General features: G+C 43.8%; 1 protein-coding gene across 1 annotated transcript in view; it reads right to left on the bottom strand.

Annotated features, from left to right (window-relative positions):
- Nucleotides 1-10,523: 10,523 nt before the first annotated feature.
- cers2b (ceramide synthase 2b) overlaps nt 10,524-16,419 on the bottom strand; it is a 64,708-nt gene continuing 58,812 nt past the window's right edge. Inside the window, exon 11 of the mRNA XM_080750229.1 lies at nt 10,524-16,089. Coding sequence (XP_080606355.1) covers nt 15,928-16,089 — 162 coding nt within the window. The 3' untranslated portion in view covers nt 10,524-15,927. The remainder of the gene's footprint in view (nt 16,090-16,419) is intronic.

Genomic DNA, 16,419 nt, shown 5'->3' with positions numbered 1-16,419 from the left:
CTACCGTCATAGAAAGTAGCCATTGTTAGGCCGGAGTCATTGGCTGTCTAAACATGGAGATGTGGATAACACTATATATGGAGATAGTCTAGTCCAATATGTCATATGGGACTACCGTCATAGACAGTAGCCATTGTTAATCCGGATTCAATGGCTGACCGTCTGTACAGGAAGTGATGTCACATGACATACTTTTTATGCCCATATATGAGTCCTAACATGGAGATGTGGATAACACTATATATGGAGATGGAGATAGTCCAGTCCATCATGTCATATGGGACTACCGTCATAGAAAGTAGCCATTGTTAGGCCGGAGTCAATGGCTGTCTGTCTGACTGTCTGTACAGGAAGTGATGTCACATGACATACTTCTCACCAATTACGAGCGCACCGTGCCCATCACGACGCACACCTTCAGGGGGATGAATTCACACGAGATGTACACACGCACTCAAATTCCTCTTTGTCTGTCGTTTGCCATCACGATACACAAGAGCCAGGGCTTTACTCTTCAAAAGGTTCGCCTGGACATTGGCATGAAGGAGTTCGCTTCGGGAATGACTTACGTTGGCTGCTCCAGGGTTACGTCACTTCAAGGCTTGTGCCTTGATCCTGCGGATATTGATGCAAGTCAATGGCAGCGTTTCCAGAATATCAACAATAACCCGAGGCCCCTTACTAAGTAGCATACATTTACAACATACCTTCTCCAAAAACATCAATATTGAACTCCATATGTATATGGATACATACATGTATTTTTATTAATAAAGGATAAAATAAAATAAAAATGCCATAGATGGGCATTCCCAAAAGCAAAATCCCTTTATGCCCATATATGGGGATTTCTGATGTCATCAATCTCTGGCCCTAACAAGCTCAAAAGCCTGCTTTACTCTGATTTACACCCTACCTTTCCAGATGATGACCTATTGGGTACACACTTATGTCCAAATATAGAAATCCCAAGGCATCAAACCCAAGCTTGGCTTTACTAATTAACATACGTTTTATGCCCATATATGGAGATCCCTGTCCCAATGTTATCAATATTAAGGACATATCTGGAAATGCCCATATTTGGTAATGTCCACATATGGGCATGTTTTGACATAACATAGTCAGGGCCCTATCGCTCACACCCTAGGTTGGGTTGGCGTGTTCTCCCCGTGTCTCCTAGGGTTGATATCCTCACAAAATTGGTGCAAGTCAATCGCAGCGTTTCCAGAATATCAACAATACCAAGGGCCACCAGGACCGTAGGGCTGTGGACAAGGACTTGCAGCGCATGAACGCCGCACTGGAGCGTGAAAACCAACAGGCCTGATGGAAAATGCTACATGGCCGCAGGCTTTGTGACGTCCCACATCTTATGTGCTGGGCATACTACTAACCGACGCCAAGGACCTCCAGAGGCCATACAAAGAGTATCTAACCCGAGGCCCCTTACTAAGTAGCATACATTTACAACATACCTTCTCCAAAAACATCAATATTGAACTCCATATGTATATGGATACATACATGTATTTTTATTAATAAAGGATAAAATAAAATCAAAATGCCATATATGGGTATTCCCAAAAGCAAAATCCCTTTATGCCCATATATGGGGATTTCTGATGTCATCAATCTCTGGCCCTAACAAGCTCAAAAGCCTGCTTTACTCTGATTTACACCCTACCTTTCCAGATGATGACCTATTGGGTAAACACTTATGTCCAAATATAGAAATCCCAAGGCATCAAACCCAAGCTTGGCTTTACTAATTAACATACGTTTTATGCCCATATATGGAGATCCCTGTCCCAATGTTATCAATATTAAGGACATATCTGGAAATGCCCATATTTGGTTATGTCCACATATGGGCATGTTTTGACATAACATAGTCAGGGAACTCCATGTATGGGCATAAAATTGATTCTGTGAGTGTGCCATCACAATGAATGTTGTCCAATCACTACCATATATGAGTCCTTCTGTACCACATCTCCATGTGTAGGCAAACTCCACACAGAAAGGCCCTATCGCCAACCGAACCTAGGGTGTGAGCGATAGGGCCTTTCTGTGTGGAGTTTGCGTGTTCTCCCCGTGTCTCCTAGGGTTGATACCCTCACAAAAACATGAACAAACTCCCCTCAGAATGACAACAACTAGAATCGTCAGAGAAACGCTGTGGTTGGCCAGATTGTCAAGAATTGGCGCGACCTCGCCCTTTAGGGCGAGGTTGCATGTCACCCTGAGGTCGCATTCCACCCTCGGGTGTCTTACTTACGGCCTGGGCAAGCGCACGATAAACGCCATGATAATTGGGTTTTGGTGCACCTCGCGCGGTCCAAGTGACTACAACGGAGCGCTCCCTACGTCCGGTTCAGCCAATCACAAGCTTCAAAAATGAGTCTGGGGCGTGGTTATCCATCTTTCCCAGTGGGATCCATAATCACGCGGGTCTGGGGTCCTCTCCCCAAAACCTCTTAACAGATATATATTTTCCTGTGTTCTGTTGAATTTTGTGCATGTTTGATACTTTTATCAGGCTTGCTTTACGAGCACTGATACAATTTCAGCCTTAAAATGCCAAATGTAGGTGAATAATAATCACTTCTCATCTTTAGTCATTACACATATGATCTTTCTTGCATGCATTGCCCCCAACCCTAAAGCGGGGGGTCTGGGGGTCCTCCCCCCGAAAAAATGTAACATATTAGATGTAATTTCCTGTGTTCTGGTGAATTTTGTGCATGTTTTATACGCATGTATTGATGACTGAACCAAAGGACATCTTTAATGATGACTTCTAATTTTTAAGTCATTACTTAAGTGAATATGTGTCTGATCTTTCGTGCATTCATTGCCCCAGCCCTAAAGCGGGGGGCCTGGGGGTCCTCCCCCAGAAAAAAAATTACATAGTAGATGTAATTTCCTGTGTTCTGGTGAATTTGGGGAGTTTGATACCAAATCCAGGAGAAATCCAGGAGATTTGCCAATCCAGGAGACTCCAAGGAGAGGGGTTCAAAATCCAGGAGACTCCTGGGAAATCCAGGAGTGTGTGTGTGTGTGTGTGTGTGTGTGTGTGTGTGTGTGTGTGTGTGTGTGTGTGTGTGTGTGTGTGTGTGTGTGTGTGTGTGTGTGTGTCAAATGTTTGTTTTTTGTTTTTTTACAATGAAAAGGGCTGTGTGCTGTGTGTGTGTGCCAAATGTAATATTCCTAGAAAACATCTGTTTAAATTTTTCCAACTCAGGGACTTTATAAGGGTTAAACAAGCACAGTCTCTGACTATCCCTCCTCTGTCGATAATAGATAGAGCTCTCATTATGAACCCTTTTGAACGGGGCATCATATCTGGATTTTATACTCTTCTGGTGGACTTTTCGCCCGAAACATCTGAATCTAGATTTAATGCCTGGAACTCTGATTTACAAGGGGAACTAACAAAGGATGAGTTTAACACAGCCTGTGAGGAGGCTCAGGCACAGACTAGTAATACTCGTTTAAAATTGCTGCAATATAATTGGCTGATGAGGGTGTACATCACGCTAGAAAAAATAAACAAATTTGATCCTAATACCCCAGACACCTGTATCAGATGTAACGATGATAAAGGCACTCTGTTCCATTGTTTGTGGACATGTCCCAAAATAAAGGAGTTTTGGGAGGAAGTTAGAAAGGAGTTACAACGGATACTACTTATTAATATTGAGCTAGACCCAAAACTCTTCTTATTAGGCCTTTACCCGATTGGCCATTAGATAAAAAAAATTGCGAGATAACATTTTTGGACCTTGGGTTCCTACAAGCCAAAAGGGTTATCGGTTATCGCCCTTTCATGGAAAAAGACAGGGAAACCTAGCATCGCTCAGTGGTTTAAGGAACTGTCTTTATGCCTTCCTTTAGAAAGAATTATTTACACTCTCAAAAACAAACAAGAGCTATTTGAGAAAATATGGGGAAGTTTTATCCAGTATGTCAAGGGAAATGACCTTTCCTATCTGATGGAGGAACCAGAAGTGGGGTGACTGTTTCTTTCTTTGTTTTGTTTTCCCTCTGCGTTCATTCATTTGTCTGGCCTGCTGTGATGTTGATGTGATGTACGTGCTCTTTGTGTTATGATTATTTTGTATTCTTTGGGGTTTTGTTTTTGTGGGGTTTTTTTGTTTGTTTATTTTTTGCTTTTATTGTGATGTATATATTGTTTTGAAAGTAAAAATAAAAATAAACATATTGTTAAAAAAAAAAGAAGAAGAAAAGGGCTGTGTGAATATACTTTTTTCTTTTTAGGCCTATACTTATATTTTTATCCCACAATGTTGTACCCCAACAGAAACACCAGCAGAAAACACTCTCCCAGTGAGACACTGGGAGAGTGTTTTCTGCTGGTGTTTCAGTCCGAGTGTAAAGGGTGCGTTCGGAAATGCGCACCGGGTGTGTGCTCAGTGTACTGAGTGCCTAAACCCAAACCTAATCCTAACCCTAACCTCAGTAAAGCCATGCCTAAACTCAACCCTAACCCTAACCTTAACCTCAGTAAAACTATGCCTAAACCTAACCCCTAACCCTAAACACACCCGGTGCGCATTTCCGAACGCACCCTTTGATACACTCGGACTGAAACACCAGCAGAAAACACTCTCCCTTTTCTCATTACCTAGTCCTGGTTTCTGCTCTCCCTCTGCCAGGCCTGGGGACTTGGGGAGCACCTGGCTGGCTAGGGGGAGGTATAGAAACCAGGACTACTGCATGTTTTTGTGAGGGCATCTACCCTAGGAGACATTTGGAGAACATGCAAATTCCACACAGAAAGGCCCCTTTGCCAACCCCACCTAGGGTGTGGTCGCCGATGATGCGGAGGAGGGAACACGCCCCATGCACCCACAGCTTCCCCTGGCAGGAATTGAACCCAGGACCTTCTAGCTGTGAGGCAACAGCGCTATCCACTGAGCCACCGTGTCCCCAATCGGGTGTCACTCTCCATTCCGACATCTCGCCACTCCGAAATTGACTTAATATCGTCGGAGTGGCGACACTTCCATAGAGGTTAAGTTTAGGGTAAGGCTGTCTGTGAAAGCTACAGCCAGTCAGCGACGCGGCACAGACCCATATGAATGAGTGTTAAGCCTCTATCAGAGTCGGGCTGTGTAGTCTTTTTGAGTCATGAAACTACAACGTTATGTCATTCCTCGCGGTGAAGAGCTTTCCACCGCGAGTCCCGACACATCTCTCTGTTTTTACTGTCAGACAGATAGGCTCTTCACCCCGTTCACTGATTGGTCGACCTGGACCAGTCAGTCACGGTGAATAGGACTTCACCGTGATTGACTATGATGGCCTCACCTATTTTCTGACTTGAGGTGGAAAGCTTTCCACCTCAAATTTGCGGTGGATAGCTCTTCACCGCAGACTCTGATAGAGGCTTTACACAGCATTAGCGTGACTCACTCACTGCACTCACAGATATGAGCGTGACCCACGGACATGAGCTGGACATTTTCATACTAACTGCAAACTGACAGTTGCAACAATTTAGGCATTTAGCTAAATTAGATGCTGTTAGATGTTAAATCAGTAGACTGGAGTGAACAGTCTAATGCTGTGGTTCTAAAAGTAGGGTGCAGGGGTCCATGAATTCATTAATAATTGATAATTTTGTTAAATGTAATTTTGTCGAAGTGATTTAGGTCACCTAGACAGAGGAACTGAGACAAATTGTGACCTGATGGTCACGATTCAATGTATCCCCTGAGCAAGCAGGCAGGTTCTATTAGCTCAATGATAAAACGTTCAGAACTTGCACAGGAGTGATGTGCTGTGAGCTTGTAGGCCTATATCTGCTACTTTTAAATAGATAACGCAAAACTCTAGTTTGACACAGAAGTTTGACCGGTTTTATCGGGTTAAGAACTAAAATGGACCCATGAAGGTCTGCAACTCTCTCTCTTAAAGTGTAAAGATGATGGAACCAAATGGACCCTTACACTCCCAAGAGTTATGGGGTCTGTGATCCTAATGCATATACCAAACTGGGGGTCCTTGGAATGAACAGAACCTGGGTTTGAGAACCATTGGTCTGTTCAGGAGGGTGAGGAAGGCATGGTGAGGAAGGCATGGCTCTGTAGTTTAGTTGGAGTTAAATTGGATTGATTGATTGAAGAGTTTATTAGCAGTTTGCAATAGAACAAAGTACAGTTTCATGACATCACTGTACAACATTGTGGACAATCTGCAGGTGGTTATGAAAATGGAAGGATGAAAGTGGATGCTATCCTGACAAGCCCTCTCATCCCCTCTATGACACCGTTTCCTAAACAGTGGTCACAAGTAAGATTTTTAACTGACTGGTAGACCTACCGATTTTATTTTATTTTTTCTCGTGCACAGTGTGTGTGCAGCTGTGTGCGTGATGCTATATAGACTATAGAACAGTGTTTCCCAAACCTTTTAGCCTGTGACCAATTAAGAGAAATTAAGACGTTTGCCCGGGACCCAAACTAGAGAAAACAGCCGATCTACAGATCTGTAGAGTCGCTATTTTCACTCCTTGTTACTTTATATTTTTCTAATTTATGGATTTTATTTTATTTATTTATGAAATTACTTAGAAAAATTATTGCATTTATACTATTCATGAAAATGTTTTGTAATACTAATTAAAAAAAAATTAGGAAACCAAAAATGAAGGGACCCATACATAACTGTGTACAAAAGGGTCACAATTAAGCTACTTCATGTTTTTCTTCTTCTTCCAAAAGAGCCAGGCTCTTTAGCGGACGGCAACACAGCAACCTTATGGACGACTACAGTTTGTAGAGCCATGTAAGTGTAACCAGAACCAGGCTCTACGCGGCCCAGGCGGGCTAGCGAACCCGGGCCACTGTTTAACAAGGCGCGTGCGTTACCAGTCTACTAATGAGCCAGGCTCACACTGCTCCAATTGTTTGACGTCACCGATCCATCCTTGCCATCTTCATCTTAGCCCCAGACCCCCCCTCCTCCTGTGCTAACTTAGCCAGCTGCTAACAGTTGTGGGTCAATCCTCTCAGTCCAACTCCTTGATTTCTCTATTCTCTCTCTTCTATTCCAGGAATCGCCCACCGCAATTAAACCAGTGACCCAACAGCGCGCTGCACGCTTCAATACACAACACATCAAGCAGTTTATTCATCTTTTTACGGCCCTCTTTCCTGTTTCTCCTCTGGTTTAAAACCCCCTCTGCATGCAAGATGGCGTCAGGCTGCCAGTGGGCGGGTGTATAGCGTTCAGTCCTCGGCGTTCTATTGGACAGCACAGAACGGTGTCTGAGATCTCCCCCTTCCTATTGGACAAAGTGGCAACTTACTGATGACGTTTAATGTGGGAAATCCAGGGCTTGGCTCCACCCACGTTTTCCTGCTGTATCACACGGATATTGGTGACCCATAAAAATACTGTGGCCCTAGAGCAGTAGTTCTCAAACTTATTCAAGCCAAGGGCCCCCAAATTGACACGTATTAGCCTGTGGACCCCCATTTGAAAAGATATGGGGACCCCATATAAGAGAAGATTTGTGCAGCTCTAGCTGTGCATTCCAATAACCATTTTGATTTCAAGGACCCCCCAGTTTGACATGCATTTTAATTGCATTTCTGGGTCCATTTGGTTCCATTTGTACACTCTCTGAGTTACATACCCATAAGGGTCCATTCGGTTCCTAACTATCATTTATCTGGGGACCCCCTGGAACTCCCTCAGCCTCAAGGACCCCCGGGCCTGGGGGTACCCCGGACCCAGGCCAACAGTCAGTTGCTGGAAATAGCCCTAACAGCACAGCAACCTAGTTGCTCCCTCTGTAAAAATGTAGGCGCTAATAGTGTCGGGAGCGTTTGCTCATGAAAAAAGATGCATTTGCGACGTCGCTTGCCAATTTAGCTCCTCGTTCGCGCAGCGACGTCGCAAATGCATCTTCCCAATGAGCAAACGCTCCCGACGCTACATAGCGCCTACATTGTTACAGAGGGAGAGAAGGCATTGGCGTTATGTCGCTGTGCTGTCTGGGAGCTTTTGAGCTACTTTCAACCTGGTGCCTGGTAATTCGAGTTTGTCATTAACTCAAGTTCGCGGCCCACGTCTAGAGATCACGCCTGCTTTGCCAGTCTGGCCCTGCACCGCCTACTGTGTGGGGGCCCACACTGGGATAAGTGGAAAATGTCTAAAACATATATTATCAATAATGAATTAGACCCCACTCTATTGTGTAAATGTAATGTAAATGTATTATTTCTTTATATCGAGATACAAGTAGGCCTATGAGCAATGAAACACTGCCTCAGCAACTTGACAGTTGACACAGATGTCCATAGGTCACCAATGACGGTGTAACATGTGGCATGTCAACAACAGCTGCACAGAAAACTGAACGATTGAGACAGATGTGTCACTGGATTTTGTTGTTTTGTTCTTCTCATTGAGACAACCAAAAAGCATCATGATTCTGTTGGGGTCTAAAATGCATTGATTTATTTTATGATCGGGTACCAAAAGTGCATCGTCATGAAACAACTTTTGAATGTCAATGTTTGAACTGTCTATTTATTGACTGTTAGCCAGTAGCCAGAGTTGGGCAAGTCTGATTGGATAAAAAAAATTGACAGGGTTCCAAAACAGTGGGTCACAGGTCGATGTTTATGGATCGCGAACAAATATCCCCTTTTTTCTATTTCCTAAATTTAGTTTTTAATTATTTCAAAAGATTTAAAAAAAAAATGATGATAAACCCTAACCCTAACCCTCAGATTTCTTTGCTAAATATTTTCATAAATAAATACCAAAAATTAAGAAATTCCATATATATACATATTTATATATATAGTTTTTTTTTTTTTTTTCTTTTTTTTTTTTTTTACAAATGTTTAAGAAGTAGTTGCGACCGTCAGGGAGCAGTTTACTATGAAAACCTCCACCGGCCGTCCGTCCGTCCGTCCGTCCATCAGTCACACGTCACACGTCACACCTTTGCCCTGCTCATATCTCCGCATCAGTATGACATCACACCACATGTGTACACAAACCTTTGTGTACGTTGCTGTGGCAACAGTCTGTTGTTGCTGGTCTGTTAGTGTACGTTAGCAACCACCTTAGCAACCATGGTTTTACCCTAGCAACCAACTGTTTACCCTAACAACCAACTGTTTACCATAGCAACCATGTTTTTTTTTACCCTAGCAACCAACTGTTTACCATAGCAACCAGATACGCAGAGCAGGGATCTCCATATATGGGCATAAACAGGTGACATCACACTGATGTCAGATACTCAGAGCAGGGATTTTTCCATAATATATGGGCATAAAAGGGATTCTGTTAGGGATCTCCATATATGGGCATAAAAGGGATTCTGTTATGGATCTCCATATATGGGCATACAAGGGATTCTGTTAGGGATCTCCATATATGGGCATAAAAGGGATTCTGTTAGGGATCTCCATATAGGGGCATAAAAGGGATTCTGTTAGGGATCTCCATATATGGGCATAAAAGGGATTCTGTTAGCTGTTAGTGATCTCCATATATGGGCATAAAAGGGATGCTGTTAGGGATCTCCATATATGGGCATAAAAGGGATTCTGTTAGGGATCTCCATATATGGGCATGAAAGGGATTCTGTTAGGGATCTCCATATATGGGCATAAAAGGGATTGTATCCCAGATGATGCCCTGTTAGGAGATCCACACTAACAGAATCCATATATGGTCCTACCGACAGCTGCTATAAGCCAACCCTGGCGATAAGGTCTGAGTCGAAGAAATGCTTCTTTCCTGGCAAGAATTGCCCCTTTATACTGTAGGGCTCGTTTGTGTATTGTATGACATCACGCCACATCATCGGCTGAGGACTGTGTGATGTCATCATATCTCCATATATGGAGACATAAGTTGCTCATGCCCAAATATGGGCTGGTGAGGTCAGACTTAGTGTGATGCGTAGGTTATCTCCATATATGGAGATTCAACTTCAATGAGTAACCATGGCAAACTGTCAACTGCCCGTATGTCTTGATAATTGGTAAAACAAACTTTTGGCCTATTTGTGGAGATAAGCGACCAACGGTCGCTTATCTCCCGATTAGGGAGTCTTACTGGTGACAATAGTCGATCTACAAGCTCTCTATGTATCAGGCCTACATTTAATATATCATGCACCTTGAGACAAGTCCTCGCACAGCTCATATCGACATCTGAGACACCTTTTTGTATTCTTTCTCCCTCTTCAATCTGCAGTGGGAGCTTATTGCACCAAAAAAAAAATCACTTCTTTGACACCGCCCGGAAAGTAAATCTGGCGGAGTCAGGTTATAGTGTACCTGTGATGTGACTGTGTCAGTGTAAGTTGAAGTTGAGCAGTGACCTTTATTATAGAAAACTACTTGTGTGTGATGCAATGTGTCTGCACACACAATGTGACACCGCACAAACAAATAATGACACCAGACAAACAACTGTGTGACTCATGATGTTTTTCTATTATTATCATCACCATCATCATCATCATCATCATCATCATCATCATCATTATCATTATTACACTTATTATTATTATTAATATTATTATTATTATATTATTAACAAGACATCATTAAAAATATACAAAATAACACTGATCGGGACTCTTTATGGAGAGAGAGAGAGAGAGAGAGAGAGAGAGAGAGAGAGAGAGGGCGGGGAGTATCCCATACATTACAGATAAGGCACTTGAAATACTGAAATAACAACGTATTACAACAAAATATACATTAATTGATTTCCTCATACAAGCGAGCCTCTGCAGAAGAAACCTCTGATTTCAACATGTTCGATCTCCTGACACAATAAAACACAATAAACAATAATAAAACTCTGGCAATGAGTGAAAACCCGTTTCAGTACATAGGAATCATCAAATCTCACATCGGTGGTTCTCAAAGTTAGGCTCCCAGACCAGAAGGGATCCAAGTAGGGCATTCACGAATAGTGATTTTTAGTATTCAAATGATTCGACCTCAAAGTATTCGAATAGTCGAATATTCGACAGGATATATATATATATATATATATATATATATATATATATATATATATAAAACGTGATGCATGACATCAGTATAGATAGAGCATTAACCAAATCATCCACCAGGGGCATTGACAACTCATGACTTCCTATCTAGCCAAGCTGTATAAACCATGAAGAAATAATACAAATAAATACAATTAAAAAATACGCGAATATTCGACTTCGGTAAACAACGTCGAATAGTGACTTTGATATTCGAAATTGAATATTCGAATATTCGAATATTCGAATATTCAGATATTCAGTGAATGCCCTAGATCCATGTGGACCCTTACGGGACTGTAACTCCGAGAGTGTACAGATGGAACCAAACGGACCCTGTACACTCTCAGAGTTATGGGGAACCACTGCCTCAAATGATCCTCAATGAGCCCAACCATAGGGCCTGGGCCCAGGTCACAACCTCTGACCCTCCATCATGATCATCGGTCGACAACGTTGACACAAACCTACACATGAATCCGTGCGGAGAAATACAAGACAGTCAATCCACGCACACCCTGATCCACCCAGGAACCCTAGTGGCCTGCTACGGGACGCAAACCCTGGAATTTAAGTTATACCTATATATTTGATCATCGTTTTGATCATCGTTTTCAGTTTCACCCAGCGGATTGCTGCCCAAGTGGTCAGTCTTGCGGCAGGGACACCTCCTGACACGCTGGGGAATCGAACCTGGGACCTTCTGTTGTTTCCCAGGGAGACTGACTCTGTAGCCACTCAACTATGGCCATCCCACCCTGAGAACCCTGGTACTGCTGGATCCAAACCCTGTTCCGCTCACTGGGAGGACTGATATGGGAGAAAGGGATTCTTTTCTTCTAATGATGTTATGAGAATGCTTGGAGTAAACCGACCTGTGGGTTCCTACAGTAAATGTGTTTCGCTAGAATATGTTTTCTCATAAGACAGCTTTGTATCCTGTGCTGTCCACCTGGTTCCCATAGAAAGGGGGGGGGGTCGATAAACCTTTTTATTATGCTTAAAGTCATTCATATTATGAGAGTTTGTTTATAGCAGGATACATACTAGAAAAACCAACAGTACTAGAGGTCCTGGTAGGAGATAAAACCAGCAGTACTAGAGGTCCTGGAAGGAGATAAAACCAGCAGTACTAGAGGTCCTGGTAGGAGATAAAACCAGGGTCCTGGTAGGAAATGATACCAGCAGTACTAGAGGTCCCGGTAGGAGATAAAACCAGCCGTACTAGAGGTCCCTGTGAATCATGTGTGGTAACTATTTAATTGCAGCTGACACATGGAATTGCATAGATAAAGAAATGATTGAAATAAGTGACATTAATTTGATCGTAAATCTTTCAAATAAGACATGTGATTGATTGATTGATTGATTGATTGATTGATTGATTGATTGATTCTCCGCTGGTTCTTTAGCAGTAAAGTAAAGCAGCAAACATAAGTTCATCTGGAAGGCACGTCCCTAGTCCTACTTGGCTCCATCCCTCACTTCTGCGGCTTTGTTCACGCTGGCGGCCCGAATCCGATTTCTAAAGATGCGACTCAAGTCACTGAAGCCTGTTTGTACTGCAGATCAGCGAATATTTGTTCGGCGAGCGACGCACGAACAGAGCATTGCGCCCGCCTACGTCGTTGCCACTGCAACCAACGCAGACAGAATACAGAATGCAGAATGCAGCGTGGGCTCTCAGTCCCAAAAAGAGAAACAAATCAGCTTTGCCTGCAGTTTGAACAAAGCCTAGCATTCATCCTGTCCTTCGTCCCCGGTTTTCAAACCCCAGCCTTCTCTCGCTTCTTTACTTATATTTTGGCAAAGTAGTTAACGATTGAACACTATTAGCATCACCAGGCAGACACTTCATGTAAGTGCCCCATCCGGGATGGCTGTGTGTGTGTGTGTGTGTGTGTGTGTGTGTGTGTGTGTGTGTGTGTGTGTGTGTGTGTGTGTGTGTGTGCGTGCGCGCGCACGCGTGCGTGCGTGAGCATGTTAAGACACTAAAAAGTAATCTATATAGTGTATATCATCACCTTGTGATTATATTACATTTTGTTGTAATTAAAGTACAACGAGAAAGGTGCGCTCAGTAGAGCGCAAATCTCCTCCAGGAGGAAAGCCACACCTCCCTCCCTCCCATCCTTCTCTGTCTGTTTGGATCGTGTGATGACAATGCTTTGGGGGTGGTGTCTGTAAGTAGCCTTGGAAACCAATGATTTCCAAGCCATGTCGCCCATAGGACACGAGCCGTTCTTGTGTTTCCCATTGATGTACAAGTACGCCCTCTAGACATGACGCTATAGTATGTCAACATGATGTACAAGTACAGTATGTAAACAGGGACTTAAAGCTAATCCAACCCTTAATGATGAGTGCCAAGCAAGGTGCCGTTTTCTTTTTTTATAGTCTTTGATATGACCCTGCCGGGGGGGGGTGAACCCCGACCCGAGGTGACCTCCCAGTATCAGGGCGGACATTCTGACCACAAGGACACTGAGCTGGCATTGGGGTTATGTGCAAACAGGGACGTGCTGGCCATTGGGAAAAGCGGGACAACTCCCGAACGGCCGGTTCATTCCCGGCCGGTCCAGGCCGGCCATTAGGAAAAAAATACAAATAAAATGTCGGCCTTTGTTCCATTTTGGGGGCTGGGCGGCCAACCAAGTAAATCGTCACTGTCGGGCAGAAAACTCGTATCTTCAAGTTTAAAATTTGTACATTTTTTCGCAAAGCAAAGCCCTGCTTCATCATACAAGGCTGTCGCACAAAAGTAGTGAAAACAGCAGATCTACAAGCACACAACGCCTCGCGGTGCGAGGCGTTGTTTTCACGAGTTTAAATCATTTTTAAAATGGTTTTGGACATACAAGGTTTCCACCCGACAACGACGAAAAATAACTCATGTAATTGGCCCACTGGCTTGTCACTTGTCATGATCTGAAATGGCAAATCTTTGAGTAGCAGCAGTGCTACAGAGAGAGATCTCTCTCTATAGCGCGCCATGAGGGCCTCTACAACTCTTTTTCCCAGGCTGAATCAGGGGCCCAGCACGTCCCTGTGTGCACATGAAAAAGGCACAGGGCATGATGGGAGGGGGTAATAAACTGTCATTACATCATTGTGGTGCAACCAGAGTGACATGCCGTGTGGACTTTGAACAGTGAACACGCTGACTAGTAGTGTGGCATGTTGTCATTATTACTAGGATAAACATGATGTCACAATGTTGCAGCCTAAAGGCAGTGGCGCCATGGCGCCGTGATCCTGGGCATGTCAAGGCAAACCTTGATGTTTATGGCCAAGCAAGGCACGTGCACACATAGACATCAAAGGGGGCCCCTCCTGAAAATGCATCCTATGGATATCTATGGATAACAAGTGATTTTGCAAACTAGGAAAGTTGGAAATCGATGGAGGCCGTTTTGATACAACATTAGCATATATTTAGCTATATCACATCTGTGGACAATGATACGGCAAACGATTGTGGAATGTTCATCCCAGATCTGTCTACACGATGTACAGTGATGGAAAAAGTACTCACACGCTATTCTTAAGTAAAAGTATCAATACGGAAATGGTGAACTACTTTGTTACAAGTAGAAGTCCTGTATTCACAGTTCACTTGAGTAAAAGCACTAAAGTATTGGTATCAAAATGTACTTAAAGTACCAAAAGTAAAAGTACTGATTGTGCAGAAATTTCCCATTTCACAAGTTCAAGATGCAACAAATCTTTTGAAAATAGCCGATCTACAATCTTGTCGATCTTGTAGGGATCGGCTATTTTCAAACGGCCGAAATATACCGTATATAGGGCTGAAGTGGTATGAAATGAAAGTGAAATGTATGTTTTGCAATAATAATCAATCAACAAAGTAACTACACCACTGACGATGTGTCACCCTGTACGTACAGACTCTGTCAGTGCCTTAAATACATTACAAAATGTCTGCACGAACCTCTCAGCTCCAATGTCAGTAGTTCCCACATAGCATTCTGTTATCCAATGTTCGGTGTAATCCACAAAGTGTGATTGTCAAGTCCTTGTGTCAGTTATGTCCACATCCCCGGTCAATGAAGCGTTGCCATTTGAAATACGTTTTCTTTGCTGGCTTACATTCGCCCGCTGTGTGAGTCCTGCACGAGACGAAGGCAGCCAACGCAGCATTAAGACAGACATATCGATCCTTAGATGTCACCGATAAGAAAACTACATCCCAGACCGACGGGCACAACGTTGGCGCGACTGAGAGATTTGCGGTAAAACGTGTTTTTAACACACACAGACGATCAACTTTACAATGCAACTTTGACGACTTGGCGTTTCACTCTATAGAGCCTTGGGCTCGTGCTAGCTAATCTTATGTCTGCGATTGACTAGTACCGGTTTCATCCCGAGAGCGGGAGGGACAGGAGCGTCGTGATTGGCTAGTTTGTAGTTCTGGTCCCATGAGCCGAACGGACAGTTTCTGATCCATTAGCTGCATCCTATCCCACGGCCTCGAGGGACGACTGACCTGCCATTGTTGCATAGTCTGTCGTTGGCTGATGTGAGAAATATTCAGGAGTCGAGGTCCTTTTGGCCTACTGGCAGTGTGCACAAAGAGCGTTTGATCCGACAGGTAGTTTGCGAGACCAGCTGCCGGACAGCTATACACGGAGACACAGACAGACAGACAGACAGACAGACAAAGGCAGAAACGCAGACAGACAACACAGACAGACAACACAGGCGGGGCTTTGCCTCATGGAGATAATAAGATGTGTGCGTGTGTGGTGTGTGTGTGGTGTGTGTGTGTGTGTGTGTGTGTGTGTGTGTGTGTGTGTGTGTGTGTGTGTGTGTGTGTGTGTGTGTGTGTGTGCGTGTCAGTCTGTCTTGGTGTGGTTGTGGTTGTGGTTGTGGTGTGAGTGTCCGTTCTGCGTCGGGCCGTTAGATTGCTTCGTCATCCTCTCGTCGTCGTCCTCCTCCTCGTCCTCCCCGGACTCGTCCGTCTCGTCTTTATCGCTGCGGTCATCGTCCACCTTCTCCTGATAGGGGAGAGAGAGAGAGAGAGAGAGAGAGAGAGACAGAGAGAGAAAGAGAGAGAGAGAGAGAGAGAGAGAGAGAGAGAGAGAGTGACAGTCAGACAGACGTTTAGAAACACTTCTTTGATCAGAGATCCTTCCGGGAGATATCTGCTTCTTGTCAAATTCTGCGTGCATGTGTGTGTGTGTGTGTGTGTGTGTGTGTGTGTGTGTGTGTGTGTGTGTGTGTGTGTGTGTGTGTGTGCATGTGTGTGTGTGCGCGTGTGTGTGTGTGTGTGTGTGGGCGTCTACCTTTCTATGTCTATGGTAAAAAGTACTCACATGTTAAGCAGA

Source organism: Nannobrachium achirus, assembly GCF_963921795.1.
Source record: "Nannobrachium achirus genome assembly, chromosome: 2".
Taxonomy (NCBI): Eukaryota; Metazoa; Chordata; class Actinopteri; order Myctophiformes; family Myctophidae; genus Nannobrachium; species Nannobrachium achirus.
Note: the sequence above shows the minus strand (reverse complement) of the source record. Positions and strands in the feature narration are given on the sequence as shown.